The sequence below is a fragment of the Kwoniella shivajii genome, chromosome 9 (genome assembly GCF_035658355.1).
Source record: "Kwoniella shivajii chromosome 9, complete sequence".
In the NCBI taxonomy this organism is placed as follows: Eukaryota; Fungi; Basidiomycota; class Tremellomycetes; order Tremellales; family Cryptococcaceae; genus Kwoniella; species Kwoniella shivajii.
Window position 1 is genome coordinate 325131 of NC_085916.1, and position 17777 is coordinate 342907.

A 17777-nucleotide genomic window follows, 5' to 3' on the forward strand; every position below is an offset into this window, starting at 1 on the left:
TGATATATTTATATGTATGTATAAGACAGGCTTTTATCCAATTTATGTTCCGCTCACTGACTGAGTCAATCTGTATGAGCAATATTTAATACGCCCCAAAAATGGTCTTGTGCCCGAATTATCTCTTTCTTCGCCCTTGCCGGCTTGATGCTTTAGCTAGTTTGGCCCACAAAGGGTACTTGGTGGGGTCATTAGCTTGACTTGCGACCCAGGTCTTATTGGCTTCTCTAAAACCCATAACAACTTTGTAGTGTTGGAGTAGATCTCTAGCGGCTGCCTTAGCCTTGTGAAATATCCCATGAACCGCATAGACTTCATAGATCTTTTCATACACCTCTCCCATCTGATCAAACAATCTTTCCGAAGATAGTATGTCCAAAGATGTCCCGAGTTGAGCTAAAGATTGACTGAAATTTGCTGCGTAATCCAAGATATGTTGATTTGTCCATTTAGATCTATAAAATTGATATTTCCTTATATTCCATTCACTTTGAGGCAAAGGGGCAGACCAAGCAAGGTTACAAGCTGAACATGTACATTCAAATCCGAATCCATCCAATAATGCTTTCCTGCGCTTTATTGAAGGAAGTAAAAGATCGTCATGCGATAAATAAGAGACTGTGATCTGTTCATTTGGGGTTATATCGGTATATGCGTATAATCCTACGAGAACGAGCAAGAGAAATTTGTGAATCTCACGTCAGCTCAAAATTTGCTACAGCAAGTCATATGCACTCACTCATCTGATTATCTTCTTGATACCAATACCAACCAGCATTAGGTCGACAACAATGATTTATTCTTGAAAGGGTCCTGAATAAACCTAAGGAATTGACCTTTTCTTCCATTTCATCATATTCATGTCGACGTGAAAAGGGGATCGAGTTTGTGTTAATGACATTCATACTTTGACTTTTTTCAGAATCATCATCTTTTCTTTGATACAAACTCCAGAACAAAGTCTTGTATTCAGGAGACAACCGATGATAAGCTTTGTGATAAAGTTCTTTAGGTGGATTCTCACCATTGTTATATAATGGCAAAACTAGAAAAGGTGATTCCTTCAATATCAATTTACCTTTCGGTATCGATTGAGTTGAGTATAAACCATTCCCTTGTGAAGATGCTTGACGTATCTTGTATAATGGTCTTGCAACGACTCTTGTATCTGTAGCAGAATATGGATCGGACTTTGTGTTTGTGAAATAAGGATTTGTGCCAGATATGGGATATGACGGGGGTGCAGGTGGCTTGGTCAAGTACGTGCGCGGAAAATTGCGATTATTGTTTTCCGCTCTCGAAAGGTTTGTACGCTTGTGGTACAAGTGAGATACTTCTTGATAATCAGCTGAGATTTTAGGCATTCTTTGAAGCTGTAGTGGTGCTTTGAGAAATCCCTTTTTAAAAAGGAGTTTACGATGTTAATGCAAGAAGTGTATGGAAACGGTCGTAAAATGACTCCAAGGTGTCTGAGAATTAACACTTCTGTATCCGAACAAGGCTCGAGTCAAGGACACCTCGCATATCATATTGTCTACGGCGCAATATCATTCGGGGAGTTTACCTTTACTACCGATTGATTCAGCTGACGAGAGGTACAATCATTTGCGCTGGGATTAAGCGCAAGGATATGTGTATATCAGATCTTGTAAGATGCACTTCTTATAACAATTGAAGATAATTAGCGATATTCGATCATGCATGATATGATCTTGTTGGTTACTCCAACCAAGATACAGCTACATATGATACGGTCTGCGATAGTTTCAACGAGCATGTGGCTTTCAATGAACCTTACTTTCAATAATGTGAAGAAGTCTCATGTCCCTGCTCCAGGTATTTGTACTCCAGCAGCTTGAGCGCGTGCAGCTAATAAATCTTTATTTGCTTCCCTCCATTTCCTGATCTCAGTTTCTGTCGCTATCTTGCCTTGTTGAGCTAATTCAGATCTTGCTTGACGACGTATATCATTCTCTGCTTCTCGTAAATCTGACTCGTACTTCAATAGGTGATTATCTAGATGACCGGGATGATCAGCAAGTTATGTCCAAACATTTCTTGAGGATGACAGATATCAGCTTACCTGCTCCTACGACCAGACCAAATATAGTAGCTTGAGGCATTATCGTGATCAGCATACGAACTTGGGCGAATTCCGAATATGATAGGAGAATGCAAATCACCTGAACTAGTTAGGAATGCCTTGAGTCCTAGGGTCTGACGTCTGAAGTACCGTCTGTGAGTAAGCTCCGTTGCGTCCCACGAGCATTACTGGATGAGTGACTCACGCAAATGGTGGATAAGCGAAATGCCCTATAGCACAAGCCATAGCTCCATATATAGTCCACCTCGCTGCTCCCTACGAAATCAGGTACCATCAGCTTGATTTAGATCGCTTCCTCATTGATCTAGATTGAATGTGAGCCTACCTGCAGTCCCCCTGCCAATTGTGTATCATACTAGCTTGAGGTCAGCTACTCATTCAAATCCCTTTTACATCAAAAATCGAATGAGAAGCTTACCGCTCGCTGTTGATGCTCTTCTCGTCGTTTTTTCTCCTGTAATGACGCTGAATGGGGCATATTCCGTTATCTATTGCAAGCAGATAGGCTGAGTGATAAACGGCAGATTGGCACAGATCTCCGCTTGCCGTTCCCTTGAGTACTGGTACTACTGGTGTATGCTTCTTGTATGCTCACTTCGTCTCTGGATCTATCAACCTCAAACATGGACTGGGGATTACTTGGACATTCCTGTATTCTCGATATTCAATTTCGCATCTGATGAGATCGTTAGAAACCATCAAAAGTGGAGGTAATCATAGACGGAATCAAAACTATCTTCTCCACATTTACCCCACATTACCGACTATAGCACTTCCACGTCATCATTTAGGAAAGACAAGGAAGGACGCGATTCTGAGTTTTGAGTTCCAACCAGGTAGAAAACGCTGTCAAGAACTGAGGTTAAATCTCAAAGACGGATTCATTAGGTCATCATATGACTACTACGACCAATCCTGCGCTGAATCACAACCATGAAGATATCCAAGCTGTTCGCGGCTACCGCTGCCATCTTAGGCGGATTTGTATCTGCTCAAGCGAATGACGGGTCAGAGACCTTCAAATATGAGGTGAGTTTGATTTGGCTTCTTCCAGAATATCAAAGTCGTGGCTGCTGTCCGATTCGGTTCAAGTATATTGTGCAACTGAGTCAGTCAATCATCCAAGCTTTGCAATTTTGACCCTTGAATGCTACAGTCCGATATAACACGATTAAGGTCTTTGGTAATACACTCACTTTATTCCCATAAAGATGTGTTCCTTCGAGAATTACTATCAAACGCCAATGACGCTCTGGAAAAGCTCCGTCTTACTGCACTAACGGATCGATCAGTCTTATCATCCGGAGAAGGTAATGTGACCATCGAAGTCAATGTGGACGAACGATCGAATGGGAAAACAGGTCAAATCATAATTAGAGATACTGGTATAGGAATGAGTAAAGATGAGTTAGCTAGAAATTTAGGTACCATAGCTAGAAGTGGGACTAGTGAATTTTTGAAAAAGGCTGAAGAAGGTCAAGGTGTTGATGGAAATTTGATTGGACAATTTGGTAAGCTAAACCAATCACGACGTCTCCGGTTGAATATTAGCTGATATGTACCCCTCCAGGTCTCGGTTTTTATAGTTGGTAAGAGCATCAACTTCACAGATTTGAACTGTCAATAGCAGCTAATCATGTCTATTCGATCAGCTTCCTCGTCTCTCCCACTGTCAGAGTCTCGTCTCTACCTCCTGCAACGACCAACAACCCCAATCCCGAACAGTACACTTTCGTCTCTTCTTCGACAGGCGATTCATTCGAAGTCTTCCTTGACCCAAGGGGTAAAACTCTCGGTAGAGGTACTGAAATCGTTTTAACCATAGGAGAGGATGAAGCAGAATTCTTATCCGTCGATCATCTGAAGTCCCTGATGTAGGTTCAGCTGTTTCTATCCTGCTGGAGCCAAGTCGCTCATACATTTTCTTTGGATCTTGTAGAGAGAAACATTCTACCTTCTCCACAACCTTTCCCATATACATCAAAGAGCGCAACATATCAAAAGTCCCAACACCACATCCTCAGTCGCCTGTCGAAGATGGCGATCCCGATGAATTTGCTGATGATCTTGAGACTGACGAGACTACCCCCAAAGAAGAGAACTTCGATGAACAAGTCGAAGAGAACTGGATCAGAGTAAATGATAAAGCCCCTATTTGGATGCGGTGAGTATTGTCTCGTTAAAGCATTTTGTACCTATTATGGAGAACGATGAGTGACAAGGCTGATCGATACCATGTAGAGAACCCAAAGAGGTCAGCGACGAAGAGTATCAGCAATTTTACAAAGCGGTCGCCAAAGACGACGCTTCCGAATCACTAGGATGGTCGCATTTCAAGGTCAGCTGGATGTAAGATTGTATGCAATGCAGCGGCTGATCATTTATCATAGGGTGATACTGGTTCTGGAGTCTCATTCCGTGCCATCATGTACATTCCATCATCCCTTCCCAAGGACTTTTGGCAGAAGATGACAAGTGGTATCAACAATGTCCGATTAATGGTTAAACGGGTTTTCATTACCGATGATTTGGGAGAGGATTTCATGCCTAGGTGGTTGAGCTTCTTGAAAGTCACCGTTGATGGTTAGTGATCCATCACTTTTCGACGAGGACATTCAAGAGCTGACTATATGTGTTTTCCAGCCGACGATCTACCGTAAGTTGCAGGACCTTGAATTCCAGAACCGGTGTAGCTGACAATGCACAGCCTGAATGTATCCCGGGAAACACTACAAAATAATCGATTCCTTTCGCAATTACAACGTATCCTCGTGAGGAAAGCGCTCGATCTCTTCACCAAACTGTCGGTGGATCAGCCTGAAAAGTACAAGGAGATCGCGAAGCTTTATGGTAATGCCTTGAGGATTGGATTATTGGAAAGTCCAAAGGATAAGCTCAAGTTGGCTAAACTATTACGATTCGAGAGTACCAGAAGTGACTATACGAGTTTAGAGGAGGTAAGCTATCTGTGCTGTGTGTTATTACTACCTCATCACCTGCTGAAGACCTCGCTCGTTTATAGTACGTCGAAAACAGGAAAGAAGGTCAAAAGCAAATTTACTACATCGCTGGGGTAGGTGAGATAGCTAAAGATCTAGCTCGATCACCCTTTGTAGAAAAGCTTTTCGCTAGAGGATACGAGGTCTTACTCTTAAACCTTCCATCTGATGAACCTATGATGGCTTCATTGGATCAGTTCATGTGAGCTTGCTTTCCCTATGCAATCCTCTACTGATCGAAGAGATGTCCCGGAAACAATGGCTGATCATCTTGTATCGTAGGGGAATGACCACTCAAGATGTCTCTAAGAAGGGACTCAAATTTGGTGACGAAGACGAGGATGGAGCCGAGAAGAAAGAGTTGGAGGCCCAAAAGGTCGCTTTTAAACCTTTGATTGAGTGGTTGAAGAAGGATTTGGCCGGTCAAATCAGTGATGGTGAGCGTATTTTGTGCAATCGTCACTCCGACGACCGACCGTTGTCTAGCCCTTGTCGAATGGACTAGAAGCTAATTTTGCAATGTAAAATCCAAATAGTCACCGTTACCAACCGGCTCGTGACATCTCCTTGTACCATTATCGTTGATTCTTACGGATGGTCAGCCAACATGCAGCGGATCATGTCTGCTCAAACCGACGCTCAAGATGATCCAATGTTCAACATGATGAAGAATCTTCCTAAAGTACTAGAGATCAACCCCAAATCCCCACTTATCGAAGGTCTCCTGGAAAGAGTCCTTGATTTCCCACAAGACGATTCGGAGGACGATGGCGATGTCAAGAGGGTTAGTGAAGAAGAAGAAGATCTCAGAGAAACTGTTAGAGTTTTGTTTGACACGACACTCGTTAGAAGTGGATTCAGTGTGGCCGATCCTACAACGTCAGTATCTGGTTTTTGCGTCCCTCACAACCACTAGGCCTATCATCCAGTCATATGCTACCATTCTATGCTGATCGTTCTCATCCTTTCAGTTACTTTGAGCGCGTCGAAGCTCTTCTTCGACGATCTTTGGGTGTTTCCCTTTCTGCCACACCTCAAATCAAAATTCGACCTGCTCCACCAACGGCTTCTGGACCTATACCTGAAGATGAAGAAGAAAAAGTCGAATTCGATCCTCAATCTTTGGGCAGCGATCCTAGCCAATGGATGGATTGGAAGGATATGAAAGATCAAATGGTGTTTGATCATGATGAATTATAGATGAATACAAAGGATCGCACCGGAGACGGCGAACCGAGAGGAAAACAGGAATACGACAATAAAATACATACATTATGCATTCAGATATTGCCATCTCACGAACATACATCTTTTGTCTTAACCATTGAAATTTATGATCGTGATTATTCAACGCATAAAGTCTTCAGAGCCTCTGCCGTATTTGACTTTTCGTTTTTGATCAGAGAAGCGATTTGTTTGAACTTTGAGTGATTCGCGTCGCCTGAGCAGACAGATCAGCAGTATACTTGTAATCCTCCAACTTTTTATTATCAACTGTGACACATCGATACTTGGGATTCGAAGAGAGGAGGTTTATCTGTAAGACAGCTAAAGATGATAAATGGATCTCACTACTCACATAAAAGCTCAAATATGAGACTTTCACTGGTAGTCACTTTAACACCTGCCACTTCCATCCTCTTCAACGCTATTGATATTTCAGGTTTGTTACATGATGATATACCATCTGCTAGGACATATACTTCCGGTTCGGTGGGTAATCGACGGAGATGAAGTGCAGTCTGAAGGACGCATACGTGAGACTGAAGTAGATATCATCAATTTGAATTATGTCGCTTATATGCAAGTAGTAGAATGAGGATACATGGTGTCTACATTGAGCACAATGAGTGTAAGACTTACCTCTATTCCTGTGATTATATACGCTTCATGACCGTGCTTTTCCAAGACAGGTAAGGTATCGTCATAGGTGACCATCGAGAACTGTGTTGGAAGACCGATATCGATATCAACATCAGTATCAATTCCGAAGATAACATCTGAAACAGTTGATGATTGTGGATTGGATCACCAAAATGATGCATGCAAAATGGTAATAACGTACAGTCGTTTTTGAAAATGTACCTAGATGTCTCGATGGATCGAAGAGGTTATTTAACTCTGTTATTGTAGACCCAAGAGCTAGATGATCAGAACCGATGTTCAGCTTTCGTCCGTCGTCCCATCCAGTCTTCCTGCTGCCTTGGACAGTTTATCGACTTGTAAGACATGAATCCTCTTGGATGGCTCAACTTGCCTTTAGGATTCTGTTCCGTAGCCAGCGTTGGGATCTGATGCGAAACGCGAAATGCAACACGCAACACAAAGGGTCAACATACGATCTGCTACTCGTGCGATAAGAATGAGGATGGAAAGAGAGTTGACAATTCAAACTCACTTCCAATATCTGAAGATTTCAGCAGACATATCAGTAATATTCTTACAGTCAAATCCCTCATCCCTCCATGTGTTCACTTGTGGGCTACCCAGTTAGCGCTCTTTGCTCACTTTTGCAACTTTCAGCATTTTCTGGATGGTTCCAGTCATTTGATCGAATCCAAATATAGCGGATCCTGATATACGACAAAACAGATCATCAATATTTTTGATGACATGACCTCGGGCAGAGAGTTGAAGTGTAGCTCACTGAAACGTTCTTGAACATCGCAGATGAGCAGGAGTGGTCTTGGAGCAACCATGGTTTAGACCGTTTGATTATTGGGAGGAATTACTGTCTCATCCGGACAACATGATTGACCATGGTTTGACAACATAAGTGGGATCGTGCGATATCCGGACCGGCTAATTGTTTTAGCGCAAACCGGCAATGCATACAGTACGAATAAGCTAAGTGTATCTGAAACGATCATCGTGTGCGAGTGACAATCGTATAAATCAAGTATGGATATCATTCACAGGTCCTCTCCGAGCAACCCTGAAGCTAAAATTTCCCAGCTCTCACATTCTTTAGTAGCGGCCTCGATCTCTCGACCAAGAAGGATCATAACTAGGTGGGACGACATTTGGCCCTTCCTCCTCAGAGCCATCATTTGCTCCCCTCGGTGATACAGTTCCAGCATCTCTTTCTTGTACGATCTCGTTATTCCGACTGTTTGCATCTGATCTTGCCCATCCACTCTTCCCACTTCCTGGACGTGCTTCTTGGTTTATACCGATCGGAATAGGAGGTAGTGGGTTCCGTCTATCCGTCGGATGACTGCCAACATCCTCATTCGGTGGTGTCTGATCGGGATTATGTAGTAACATCCTTGATCCGCTTGTCCATCTTTCCTGATTCGACCGTGGGGAATCATTGGTATGAGATAGTAAATCAGGAGACGTTGAATTGCTCAGTAGGTTGGAGGTGGGCGAAGTCGTGTTTGCCGCAGGGGATCGATCGTCATATGAAGATGATGGCAGGACTCCTTCTGATGATTCCGATGAGCTTAGAAGTAGAGGAGTGACGGTAGAGTCTGTTTGAGGAAGATGTGTACCTTCTCGAGATCGAGACGATGTGTGATCATCTACTGTTCGACCTAAATTACATGAGTCGGATCAGTGCAACGGCCCTTTTACTCACAGCATTGGGTTTTAAGGTAAAAGAAGTCGTGTTCGATGCCATAAAAGCAAAAAAGCTTACTTTCGGTCGAATGCCCTTCAATAATTTCATTCCCTTCGAATCGATCAATCTCGAATGGTTTGTCCTCGTAAATCTTCGTGCTGAGTGGATGGCTGTTAATTTCACTCTTTGACATACAAACAGTCGATTTCACAATATACTTACAGAACGTATGGTTTGCTTTTCTTACGCTGATTTCTCTTTTTACGGAAGACAAAGAACCACAATGACATGGCGATCAGAGCTAAAACGACTATACCTCCAGCCTACACCAACCAGGGAATCTATTAGCTCAGTACAGCTGGCAGGGGATAACACTACTTACAACTCCACCGGCTATGGCTGCTACGTTGGTCCTATTCTTATTTCCACTACCCCCGCCAACACTATCGGAGATGTCTCCACTGTGTGAAGTAACTCACGAAGCTTAGTGGATCTGGATTGATATGAATGAGGATTTCTTAACACTCACCCTTGAGTTTGGATATAAACGACTCTTGCCAAATCCAGATAGACTCCATCATTGTTCAAATTAACAGTATACTGAGCGGGTGGATGTAAGTTGGCGAAGTACAATACTTGATCTGTTGAAAGCCAAGGACTACCGCCATCCATTTTCTGTAGAGAAGGGATTCCACCAATCGAAGTAGATGTGGTGGACGTATCTTGAGAATCGGTGGAAGGTATATTGGATAGATTGGAAGAAGTTAGACCAACTGAAAAATCATAATGGGTTCTGTATACTGAGCCATACAGCAATACGAAGGAAGTATTTGGTGGTGGTTGAAAAGTCAGATTGGATCCTCTTGTACTGCTTTCCAATCTCTTATAAGTCTGGGTCGAGTCGGTATTGACTTTGAATCGAATTTAGCGACAGTATAAGAGTAACTTAGAACCGTTTGCTAACTCACGCGTGCTATCAAAGTCTATCTCAGTATACCATTTGCCTGCTGTATAATTGAAACTCTCAACGATTTGATCTTGTCCATATATAGTCTCAACAGTTGTGTTTTCTACCTTTGCGCTGTTCACCCACAGGACTATCAACTCTACTCATGTAACCGAATGAGGGAGGTCTGTTATACGATACCTCTTCTCGAGAAGCAAAGTGGGAGGCAGATTTGAGGAGGTTTCTTCACTTACCCTTCGTCTCCAATACCAGTCGTGAACGTTACACCTTTTATCGTTACTCCACCTTTACCTGTCACTCTCACTTTCAACATATGCCAGCCTTCCGCTAAACCACCTAATGTCCATCCTCCGTCAATTCTCTTTGTCCTCGTATCGTCCACTTTCACTTCGGCATCATCGATGGAAGCATTTCCCCAAAGCCATACATCTGTTCCCCAAAAGCCTAAACTTGCATTCGCATTTGTTGAAACTGTATAATGCGATGATACCCCTTGAGCTATGGTATTCAGGGAGTAGTTTGACCATAATGATTCAGTGTAGGATACATTCCATGTGATACTAGATGGTCCTGATCTCGTTGGATAATATGTTACCATTGGGGATTGATCAGAGATTGATATATTGTATGGTTGCTTGACTGCTTGTATTGATATCGCGAAAAGGGAGAGTATGGGTAGGATGAATATACCTATACCACACCGTCCAACTGGTGCTTTTGTTGCAGTTTTTGCATTCCCCATGGTCTGATCGGTACGCTGAAGAGTTCAATCGATAGAATCGTTCAGGCTGAAATGTATTAGCTTCGTCAGATAGTCCTAGTATTAACTCGGAAAGTGCTAATGCTCATTGACGACTTGAGCTTGAGTGTAATAGTAGCAGTTTATCAGTGAATGAAGAAAGGATTTAGGTAAGAAGCTGGTTGGTAGCAAAAGGGGATCGCTCAGGCCGGCGGTGCATTGAAACCGAGCAACGGACTAGATGTATGTGCTGGAGAGTGTATTTCCTGTGTGTAATTCATGTGAATATAGTTCCAGTTGAATTGTCCTGACTATACTCGTACTACCCCATCACGATTGATCCGCTGACCACATACCAGCAATCAACTGATAAGAGCCTCGGATCTGCCACTGCATGAACTCGGGTACAGCGATGGACCGCGGATCATGTTACAAAACTATAATCGGAACAACTCCCCGCACGGGAAGATGCCAAGACATTTGCCACATCTTCAGTCTTTCCAGTTCTCCCTTTGAAGCTCGTGACTATTATAACGCTGGTGCAGGAGACCCCAGCATATCAAACAGGTTGTACGTGATCAAAATTACACAGCCTTGCTGCTGATACGAGTAGTAGCCATATGTGGAGTCGTGCATATAATCGATAATCGTTCTTGATGCTGAAAGGGCACTTATCTTCGACATCCTCGGAAGTGATCATATTCAGCGACTATGAGGTCTTGCATAACAAGTAATCAAAGTTTTTAGTACAACCGTTGTATTATACATAAGCTATAGTGACAGATCAGGGTTCCGCTCCGTAGATATCACCGCCTTCCATGAATCCACCAGGACCATCTGCATCTAATAACGCTTCATACTCTTCTACTGTCAACTCTCTTTTGACTTTCTTATTTGGTTGTTCTCCCTCCACTTGTTCGAATGGCGGCGATGATGCCAATTCACTCTTTAGTCCGCCGGGAGAAGAAGGTATATCCGATGGGTCAGATTTGACTGGATAATTTTCGACATCGTCGTTCTCATCATTCTCATCGAACTTGGGAATGTCTACTGGTGATTTGACTTGCTCTAAAACTCTTGCCAGTTCAAGTGTCCCTTTTTGGCCCCACTCCACCACGTCAGGCTTGAAGTCGTTCTATAGTGAACATCCAAAGGTTATAAGCATTCATTGTGGAGAGTACTGCGAAATGGAAGGATCGAAGGTAGAGAGAGAGCTGGAGATCAAGTTTCACTCACATACATAAAATTCGCCATTCTATTCAGCTCATCAGCTTCATAAGAGTCCGCTACGAGTTTCAAGGCTCCCATGACGTGTGAAGTATAGTCTTTAAATGCTCTTGTTATATATAGGTAGGCCTGAAGAGATGTCAGCTTCAGTCGGAATGTCAGGGACTATCTGAGAAAAACGGCGCAGTTGAGGAAGAGTGAGACGAGTATTCACCTGTCCCGGTCCAACAGGAACGCCCTTCTCTATAGCTCTTATTGTACCATCCGGTCTTTCTAATATCGGTCTATCATTCCTCTTATCAGCTTTCATGTTGTAGATAATGAACATTTGATTTTTCAGAAAGCTTACATCCTGTATCACGCAAAGGTTCATCAGCTGTGGTTTGTCATGCCTTGAGTCACTTGACAAACCATAATCACTCACTTGGCGCGCATTATCCCTATCCAAGGTTGTGCACTTCCATGACTTCTGATTTCTACTTTTTCATCATCTTTTCTACCAAACCTATTTCTTCCTTTCCCTTTGACCTCTTTCTTCCGTAGCTTCGACGGTAAATCTTTCTCGCCTCCCGGTAACTCTTCAATTTCCTCTCTCGCTTCTCTAGTCTCCTCTTCGCCTAAGATGTTCCCTAACATCAAGGCATGTTTCAGACTGGATATATGTACATAGACATGTGCTATGGATAACGATTCCGCAACGTCGAACCCTAGTTTACGTGAGATGGTGAACGCCCATGCTGTAGATACTGGCGCTCGATTGGTTGTTAAAGTCAATGGAAGGAGTTCCTGAATGAATAGATGGTCAGCCATGTAATGAATGGAGTTTTATATCTCATCGTGTACGTTAAGAAAGTCTCGGGAAACAGCAAAAAGTTCTAGGTCAACTCACCTCAACGTCTAATATGGGATGAAAATCAATATCTAAAGGTAGATTATCCTCGGCGCCCTTTTTGTTTGGTAATGGTTCTAGAAGATCACTGTCTCTTCCTCTTTTCTTACTGACCGCCTACGTTGGTGAATACATCAGCTTGCTGATTCACCTCGTGATCTTGATATGAGCAAGGAAGTGTCAATGGAGAATTTAAGGCAAACTCACCTCGCCGGATGCCAAGCCTCTAATTGCATTAGAGACTGTTTTTCTAGCTTCTTTGTCTTCTATTAAACCAGCTAGCTTTTGTGGAGTTATGGAACCAAGTCTTTCTATCGTTCCATGTGATTTATATCTGTAAAGTCCCATCGAGTGTCAGTGACACATTAAATGACCTGCTGTGCAAAAGCTGCTAAGATATAACTGATACAAACTCACATCTTAGCCGCTAGTCCCATCGCTATCCTCATGTCTACTCCTCTGGCCGTGAGTAGTTTCAGCCATTCTTGCAATCCCACTTGAGCTGTCGGCGCAGGTAGAGGAGCTGGGTTTGGAGGCATCCTGGAGGTGATCGTTCGCGTGCAACAATACTTGATATGTCAACGTTAGATCGGGAAAAACAAAGATGTTTATTCCAGTACTTTTTGATTGTTTGTACATGGTTGACGTCACCTTTGTAAGGCACGTATCAAAAATGAAGTCTTTTTACTCTGGGACATTACAAAATAAGGGATGGTCTTTCAGTATAAAAGCATGATACATGTTGCTCGTATTCTATTCCACGCAGGCTTCTTGTACCATGCATCTGTTGTATGGAATCCTCTCAAAGTCGAAAGTGAAAGAAGGATACAAGGCAAATGAAGTAAGCTATGTTCAGAATATCCAATTATCGCGCACAACACGTCTTCAGTACATCGCAACAACACGACGAATTCATCAGCCACACAATGAACAGTACGCAGGATATGCATGAAGACAAATTATCCATCCTGCGTCCCTAATCAATTCTAATTTTTTTGACATTACGTGTCTTTGGACGAGTCCTCGGCCGGAATTCCTGGTGTTTCATGTACATCAAGGGTAAGCAGCTTGTCTATCAGATCAGCGACACCTTGGTAATCACTCTGCTCATCCTTCTCCGTAATCTTTCTTGTTCTTCTATCTTGCTTACTGAGAGATTCAGGCCTAAGAGCAGACAAGTCTGATCTGCCCTGCTCGGTCCGGATCAAACTCTGATCATTGTCACGAAGCCTTTCGAGTGTTTTGGCTTCTACAGTGAAGAGTCGAAAGCATGTCTTCATCCTTCTGCATTGATTGCTCTCTTCCCAGGTCAAGTAGTATGTGTAAGTATTCTCGATATCGTTCGCTCGCCTGGATCTTGTACCGCCGCATGTATTACCAGTATCGTTGGTGATATAAGACTTTGACGGTGGATAGTATAGATGACATGTTTTCGTCAAGTGTAGATTCTCAGCACAGAGGAGGGGTGATAGAGGCACGGGTGAGATATTGAAGTAAACATGTGAAGCTATGGGGAAATTATGAGTGAGAAATTTGGGATTATTTCTGAGTGTGTGGAAGAAGCACGAATCGGATGATCCTGCTGGCCATATCTGTGTAGAACTGCATCTGCGTCTTCACGAAGTGTACAGTCAAGTGATATCTTCCCTGCTTTCCTTTCGCAAAACACACAGGATCTTGCATACGTAAGGATCAACAATACAAAGGGGATATTGCCAAAGGATCAGACATCGGTATGAGCCATGTCTTTATGACGCAGACGGAAATGCTGTCGAGTGATGGCGTGTTTGTACAGTGACGATGTGATTCTAGTCCGTCTTCGAAGCTTTTTAGCCATAGCTGAAGCGAGATCACTGATGAAGCAGGGGCATATAAGTACAGGAATACATCTTTACCGCGCCGGATTGGGACAGATGACTGACCACCGTATATAATTCATCATCTGGTATTGAATCATTCGTCAGAGGCGCATTCCTTCTCATGATCCTCACCTATCCCAGGTACATACGTGGCATCTACCAAGCTGTCTACCAGACTTCTGATATCAAAATAGTCATCTTCCTTAGCCCTCCAGTTAACACCTCTTACACCTCCATACTGAATGTTGAATAAACTGGTACTAAGGTCAGAAAGTTCAGATCTACCCTTTTCAGTTCGAAATAAACTTTGATCTTCCCCCCTTAATCTATCAATTGTTTGGTGATTAGTCGAAGACGATGCAAAGCATGTTCTCAACCTCTTGCAAGCGGCACTCTGTTCCGGGGTCAAGCCAAATTTTGAGATAGTCAAGGTGGGGATAGCTTGTCTGGTTTCAGCATACGATTCTTCTCTGCCACTTGCACCTTTCTCGATCTTGCTAGCTATGTATTCGGTACTACGACTACTACGCAAAGAGCGAGAGAGGACCCTGGATGCTACAGATCTGATCATTTGGAGATCTGAGGTTATGTCAGCATAAAATCAGGAAATCGAAACGTGTGTTATATCAGTTGCTTCCTGTGAAACAGTTTGAAGAGTATTAAAAGCCATAACATCATAGGATGGTAAAATCCTGGTGTGGAACCCGAGTGAACGATTCCAGCCATTACTGCGTGAAGTGTTACCAGCAGCTTTGTGAGAGTTACTAGCGTGTCATGTCTCAGACCTCCTTTCATTCTCACGGCCAAAGGTGGATTGTGTCTTGGAGGGCAAAGTCCGCAGCGGAGTAATACGACTTGACGGTTTCGAGCAGACTGGCAATTTTGTGTGCTACGTATTATTACATCACTGAGATGCCTTCCATATATGAAGAACAAGTACTCGTTTGCAGCTTAACTACTTGCTATCATCAGACAGGTGACGCGACGTGTATTACTGCCCTTCTCATTCCCTCTCCACGTAAGCATGGACCAAGCTGTCCACCAGAGTCCTAACTTCAAAGAAATCAGTCTTCCTAACTGTGGATGTGTTCGAATTTTCAGTAAACGTTGCTTGATTGCCAATGAACTTCTCTTGTTTGGAATAAAGATCATTGCCAAGCTCAGCCAAGTTTTTCTTACCCAAGGCGGTTTCAATTAATCTGGGATCTTCACAGATTAAGCTACCAAGCGTTACATACACCCACCTCTCATCCGAAGTCGTGCGGTAGTATGAGTGGACTCTCTGACAAGCAGCCTTTTGCTCCTCAGTCAAAGCTATTGTTGATGAAGTATCGGTACTTGTGGTGGCTGGTGGATCAGCATCACTGCCACTGGTTCTGAGTTGTACGTAATCGGACATGTCGATGTGTTAAATCGAGATAAGTGGAAGGTAAACAGGAATACTGTAGGGTGGTGAGCTTGAGTGAGTTGAAGAGGACCAGGTAGTGTGCATATCCATCGCATATATATATATCTCACCCTCGTGGGCCAAATGTAATTCAACAGGTACATCCATTCTGGTTGAAGCCTGGTCAAAGGTAAAAGAAGGCTAGAAAGACTTCTAAAGCTCGACTGACCCCGAGCACACCTTCTCAACATGTGTAACACATAGAGCCTCTTTTGTGTTTTATTCATGAAGGGTGTTGCGTTGTCAATGGATCCACACCTTCCGGAATGATACAAACTCTTGAGTGCTCTCCCTTATACAGTACAAGTCACAGTGGAATGTCCCAAGCGAAGCTGTACATCATACTGAAGGCTTGTCGGACAGTATTGCACGTCATATATTGCACAATGTATATATGCCTATCCACTCTCTTTTTACCTAGAGTGTCTTACCTGGGGATACTGTACATATGCGCTTGATAAGCGGTCTATCACACTGATAATATCAAGATAATCAGTCCCCTTCACCGTTGATATTAAGAACTGGCAATTGGCTTTGACTTGTTATATATATCATCACGGAGCTTGGACATATCAGATTTACCTTCTGAGGTCGGTACGAGAATTGACGTTGTCTGTCGGTGTCTCGGACTCGGCACGCGAGGTTGGTTGGTGATTCCGCGGGTCGCTCATCGTGGGTGGCAAGTATGGCATTTCAAGGTCTGTGTAACAGTCAACGAAAAGATGATAGCAAGTCAGAAGTCAGGGATGGGCTACTGATTACCCTGGATACAGTGTGTGGGTTGTGGGGAAGTCAAATTGCGATGATGGTGGCGGACAGCGGATATTCGAATATGAATATCAAGATAACGATCAACAAGAATGTCCGATGTAGATGGCATGTCTTTTATATATGTAAGCAAATACCACTTACGAAGATTACATGGTACTGCTCTGCTCCCATCTGTGAAGAAGGCCAATGCAATCTTCAATGGCGGTAAGTCGGGATTCGGAAGGTTCAGCATAAGACACCATCAGATTCGAGCACAGTATTTCGTCCCCCCTTTGTTACGAATTTTACGAAAATCAGATAAATAGCTTTTCAGCCACGAAAGACTATGAAAGTCGTGTCCTTCTTTTCATTCGAAGATTCGGGACAGCAGATAATAGAAGGTAGGTGAAAACGTCATTGACCCTGTGAAACTATTTCAATATGTATTTCACATGAACTATCCTTTCTCACGGTACATCAGCGACTCTGCGACTAGTTCGTCAACGCAATTGACGCGCTTCTAGACAAAATTACAGCTTCCGTTAAACGATGGAACCAGTGTGGGGTTGATCTAAGTTGCAACGCAGATATCTCAGGTTACTATAGTTGCATATATTCACCTCCTCCCATAATTCTGCGGTGGTTGAACATCGCTAGAACGCCTCTTGGCTGTGTGCTCCCAGTACACAACACCATTCCCTTTCCCAGCCCAGACCCTTCCTTCATCTTTTTCTCTTCTACTTCCAAAGGGTGATATCCGGGGGGCGACAGATATCAGAATGATATGTGATCGGGTAAGAAGGATCCACTTGATCGACCAAATAAAAACAGGTTGACTCAAATGGCTTAGTGCGGAATTGCTAAAAATTGAAGCGTAGAGCTTATTGCGGCGATCCGTGTGTGATGGTACAATTGTTGGGGTGTGATTTTACATGTGTTGATGTTACAAGTGGTAGTTTGACGTTGAAAGTGTTGTGTTGAAATGATCGTTATGGAGGGGATGTAATGATTCGAAAGGTGTTACAAACTTGCAGTACAGTCATGAGTATCATGATATGATATAAAGCTGATGCAAGTACAACACGATTTCTCCAAATAATGATTAATGATGCGAAATCTGAGCCTTGACAAGAATGGAAAAGAGTTGTAGTGCCTTTCGGATATGGGGGGTGTTTGAGTTCCGCCAAGTGATGCGTGAATTATTTTACACAGTGATTGTAGTGATCTATTGTAG

General features: G+C 43.1%; 8 protein-coding genes across 8 annotated transcripts; 1 reads left to right on the forward strand and 7 right to left on the reverse strand.

Annotated features, from left to right (window-relative positions):
• Positions 1-118: 118 nt before the first annotated feature.
• Positions 119-1364, reverse strand: IL334_006445 (uncharacterized protein; the record flags this gene model as incomplete). The annotated part of the gene is made up of 2 exons (XM_062938147.1): positions 119-663; positions 740-1364. The coding sequence occupies 2 exons, from the start codon at positions 1362-1364 to the stop codon at positions 119-121; spliced, it is 1170 nt and encodes a 389-aa protein (XP_062794198.1).
• A 455-nt stretch (positions 1365-1819) lies between these two features.
• IL334_006446 (uncharacterized protein) lies at positions 1820-2582 on the reverse strand (the record flags this gene model as incomplete). The annotated part of the gene is made up of 6 exons (XM_062938148.1): positions 1820-2016; positions 2084-2113; positions 2184-2224; positions 2289-2359; positions 2430-2459; positions 2523-2582. The coding sequence occupies 6 exons, from the start codon at positions 2580-2582 to the stop codon at positions 1820-1822; spliced, it is 429 nt and encodes a 142-aa protein (XP_062794199.1).
• Positions 2583-3037: 455 nt separating this feature from the next.
• IL334_006447 (uncharacterized protein) lies at positions 3038-6303 on the forward strand (the record flags this gene model as incomplete). The annotated part of the gene is made up of 13 exons (XM_062938149.1): positions 3038-3133; positions 3261-3615; positions 3675-3693; positions 3757-3978; positions 4044-4268; positions 4346-4442; positions 4495-4687; positions 4748-4760; positions 4812-5061; positions 5127-5305; positions 5386-5540; positions 5640-5982; positions 6075-6303. The coding sequence occupies 13 exons, from the start codon at positions 3038-3040 to the stop codon at positions 6301-6303; spliced, it is 2376 nt and encodes a 791-aa protein (XP_062794200.1).
• A 143-nt stretch (positions 6304-6446) lies between these two features.
• IL334_006448 (uncharacterized protein) lies at positions 6447-7802 on the reverse strand (the record flags this gene model as incomplete). Its single annotated transcript, XM_062938150.1, has 8 exons — positions 6447-6544; positions 6683-6866; positions 6967-7047; positions 7169-7245; positions 7361-7394; positions 7502-7510; positions 7612-7676; positions 7751-7802. The coding sequence occupies 8 exons, from the start codon at positions 7800-7802 to the stop codon at positions 6447-6449; spliced, it is 600 nt and encodes a 199-aa protein (XP_062794201.1).
• Positions 7803-8070: 268 nt separating this feature from the next.
• On the reverse strand, positions 8071-10374 carry IL334_006449 (uncharacterized protein; the record flags this gene model as incomplete). Its single annotated transcript, XM_062938151.1, has 7 exons — positions 8071-8639; positions 8744-8823; positions 8888-8988; positions 9048-9126; positions 9195-9576; positions 9634-9746; positions 9866-10374. 7 exons carry the CDS (start codon positions 10372-10374, stop codon positions 8071-8073), a joined length of 1833 nt encoding a protein of 610 aa, XP_062794202.1.
• Positions 10375-11155: 781 nt separating this feature from the next.
• On the reverse strand, positions 11156-13026 carry IL334_006450 (uncharacterized protein; the record flags this gene model as incomplete). Its single annotated transcript, XM_062938152.1, has 7 exons — positions 11156-11506; positions 11608-11727; positions 11813-11882; positions 12023-12384; positions 12488-12604; positions 12695-12821; positions 12905-13026. The coding sequence occupies 7 exons, from the start codon at positions 13024-13026 to the stop codon at positions 11156-11158; spliced, it is 1269 nt and encodes a 422-aa protein (XP_062794203.1).
• Positions 13027-14440: 1414 nt separating this feature from the next.
• On the reverse strand, positions 14441-14917 carry IL334_006451 (uncharacterized protein; the record flags this gene model as incomplete). The annotated part of the gene is made up of 1 exon (XM_062938153.1): positions 14441-14917. The coding sequence occupies one exon, from the start codon at positions 14915-14917 to the stop codon at positions 14441-14443; it is 477 nt and encodes a 158-aa protein (XP_062794204.1).
• Positions 14918-15349: 432 nt separating this feature from the next.
• On the reverse strand, positions 15350-15745 carry IL334_006452 (uncharacterized protein; the record flags this gene model as incomplete). Its single annotated transcript, XM_062938154.1, has 1 exon — positions 15350-15745. The coding sequence occupies one exon, from the start codon at positions 15743-15745 to the stop codon at positions 15350-15352; it is 396 nt and encodes a 131-aa protein (XP_062794205.1).
• Positions 15746-17777: the final 2032 nt, after the last annotated feature.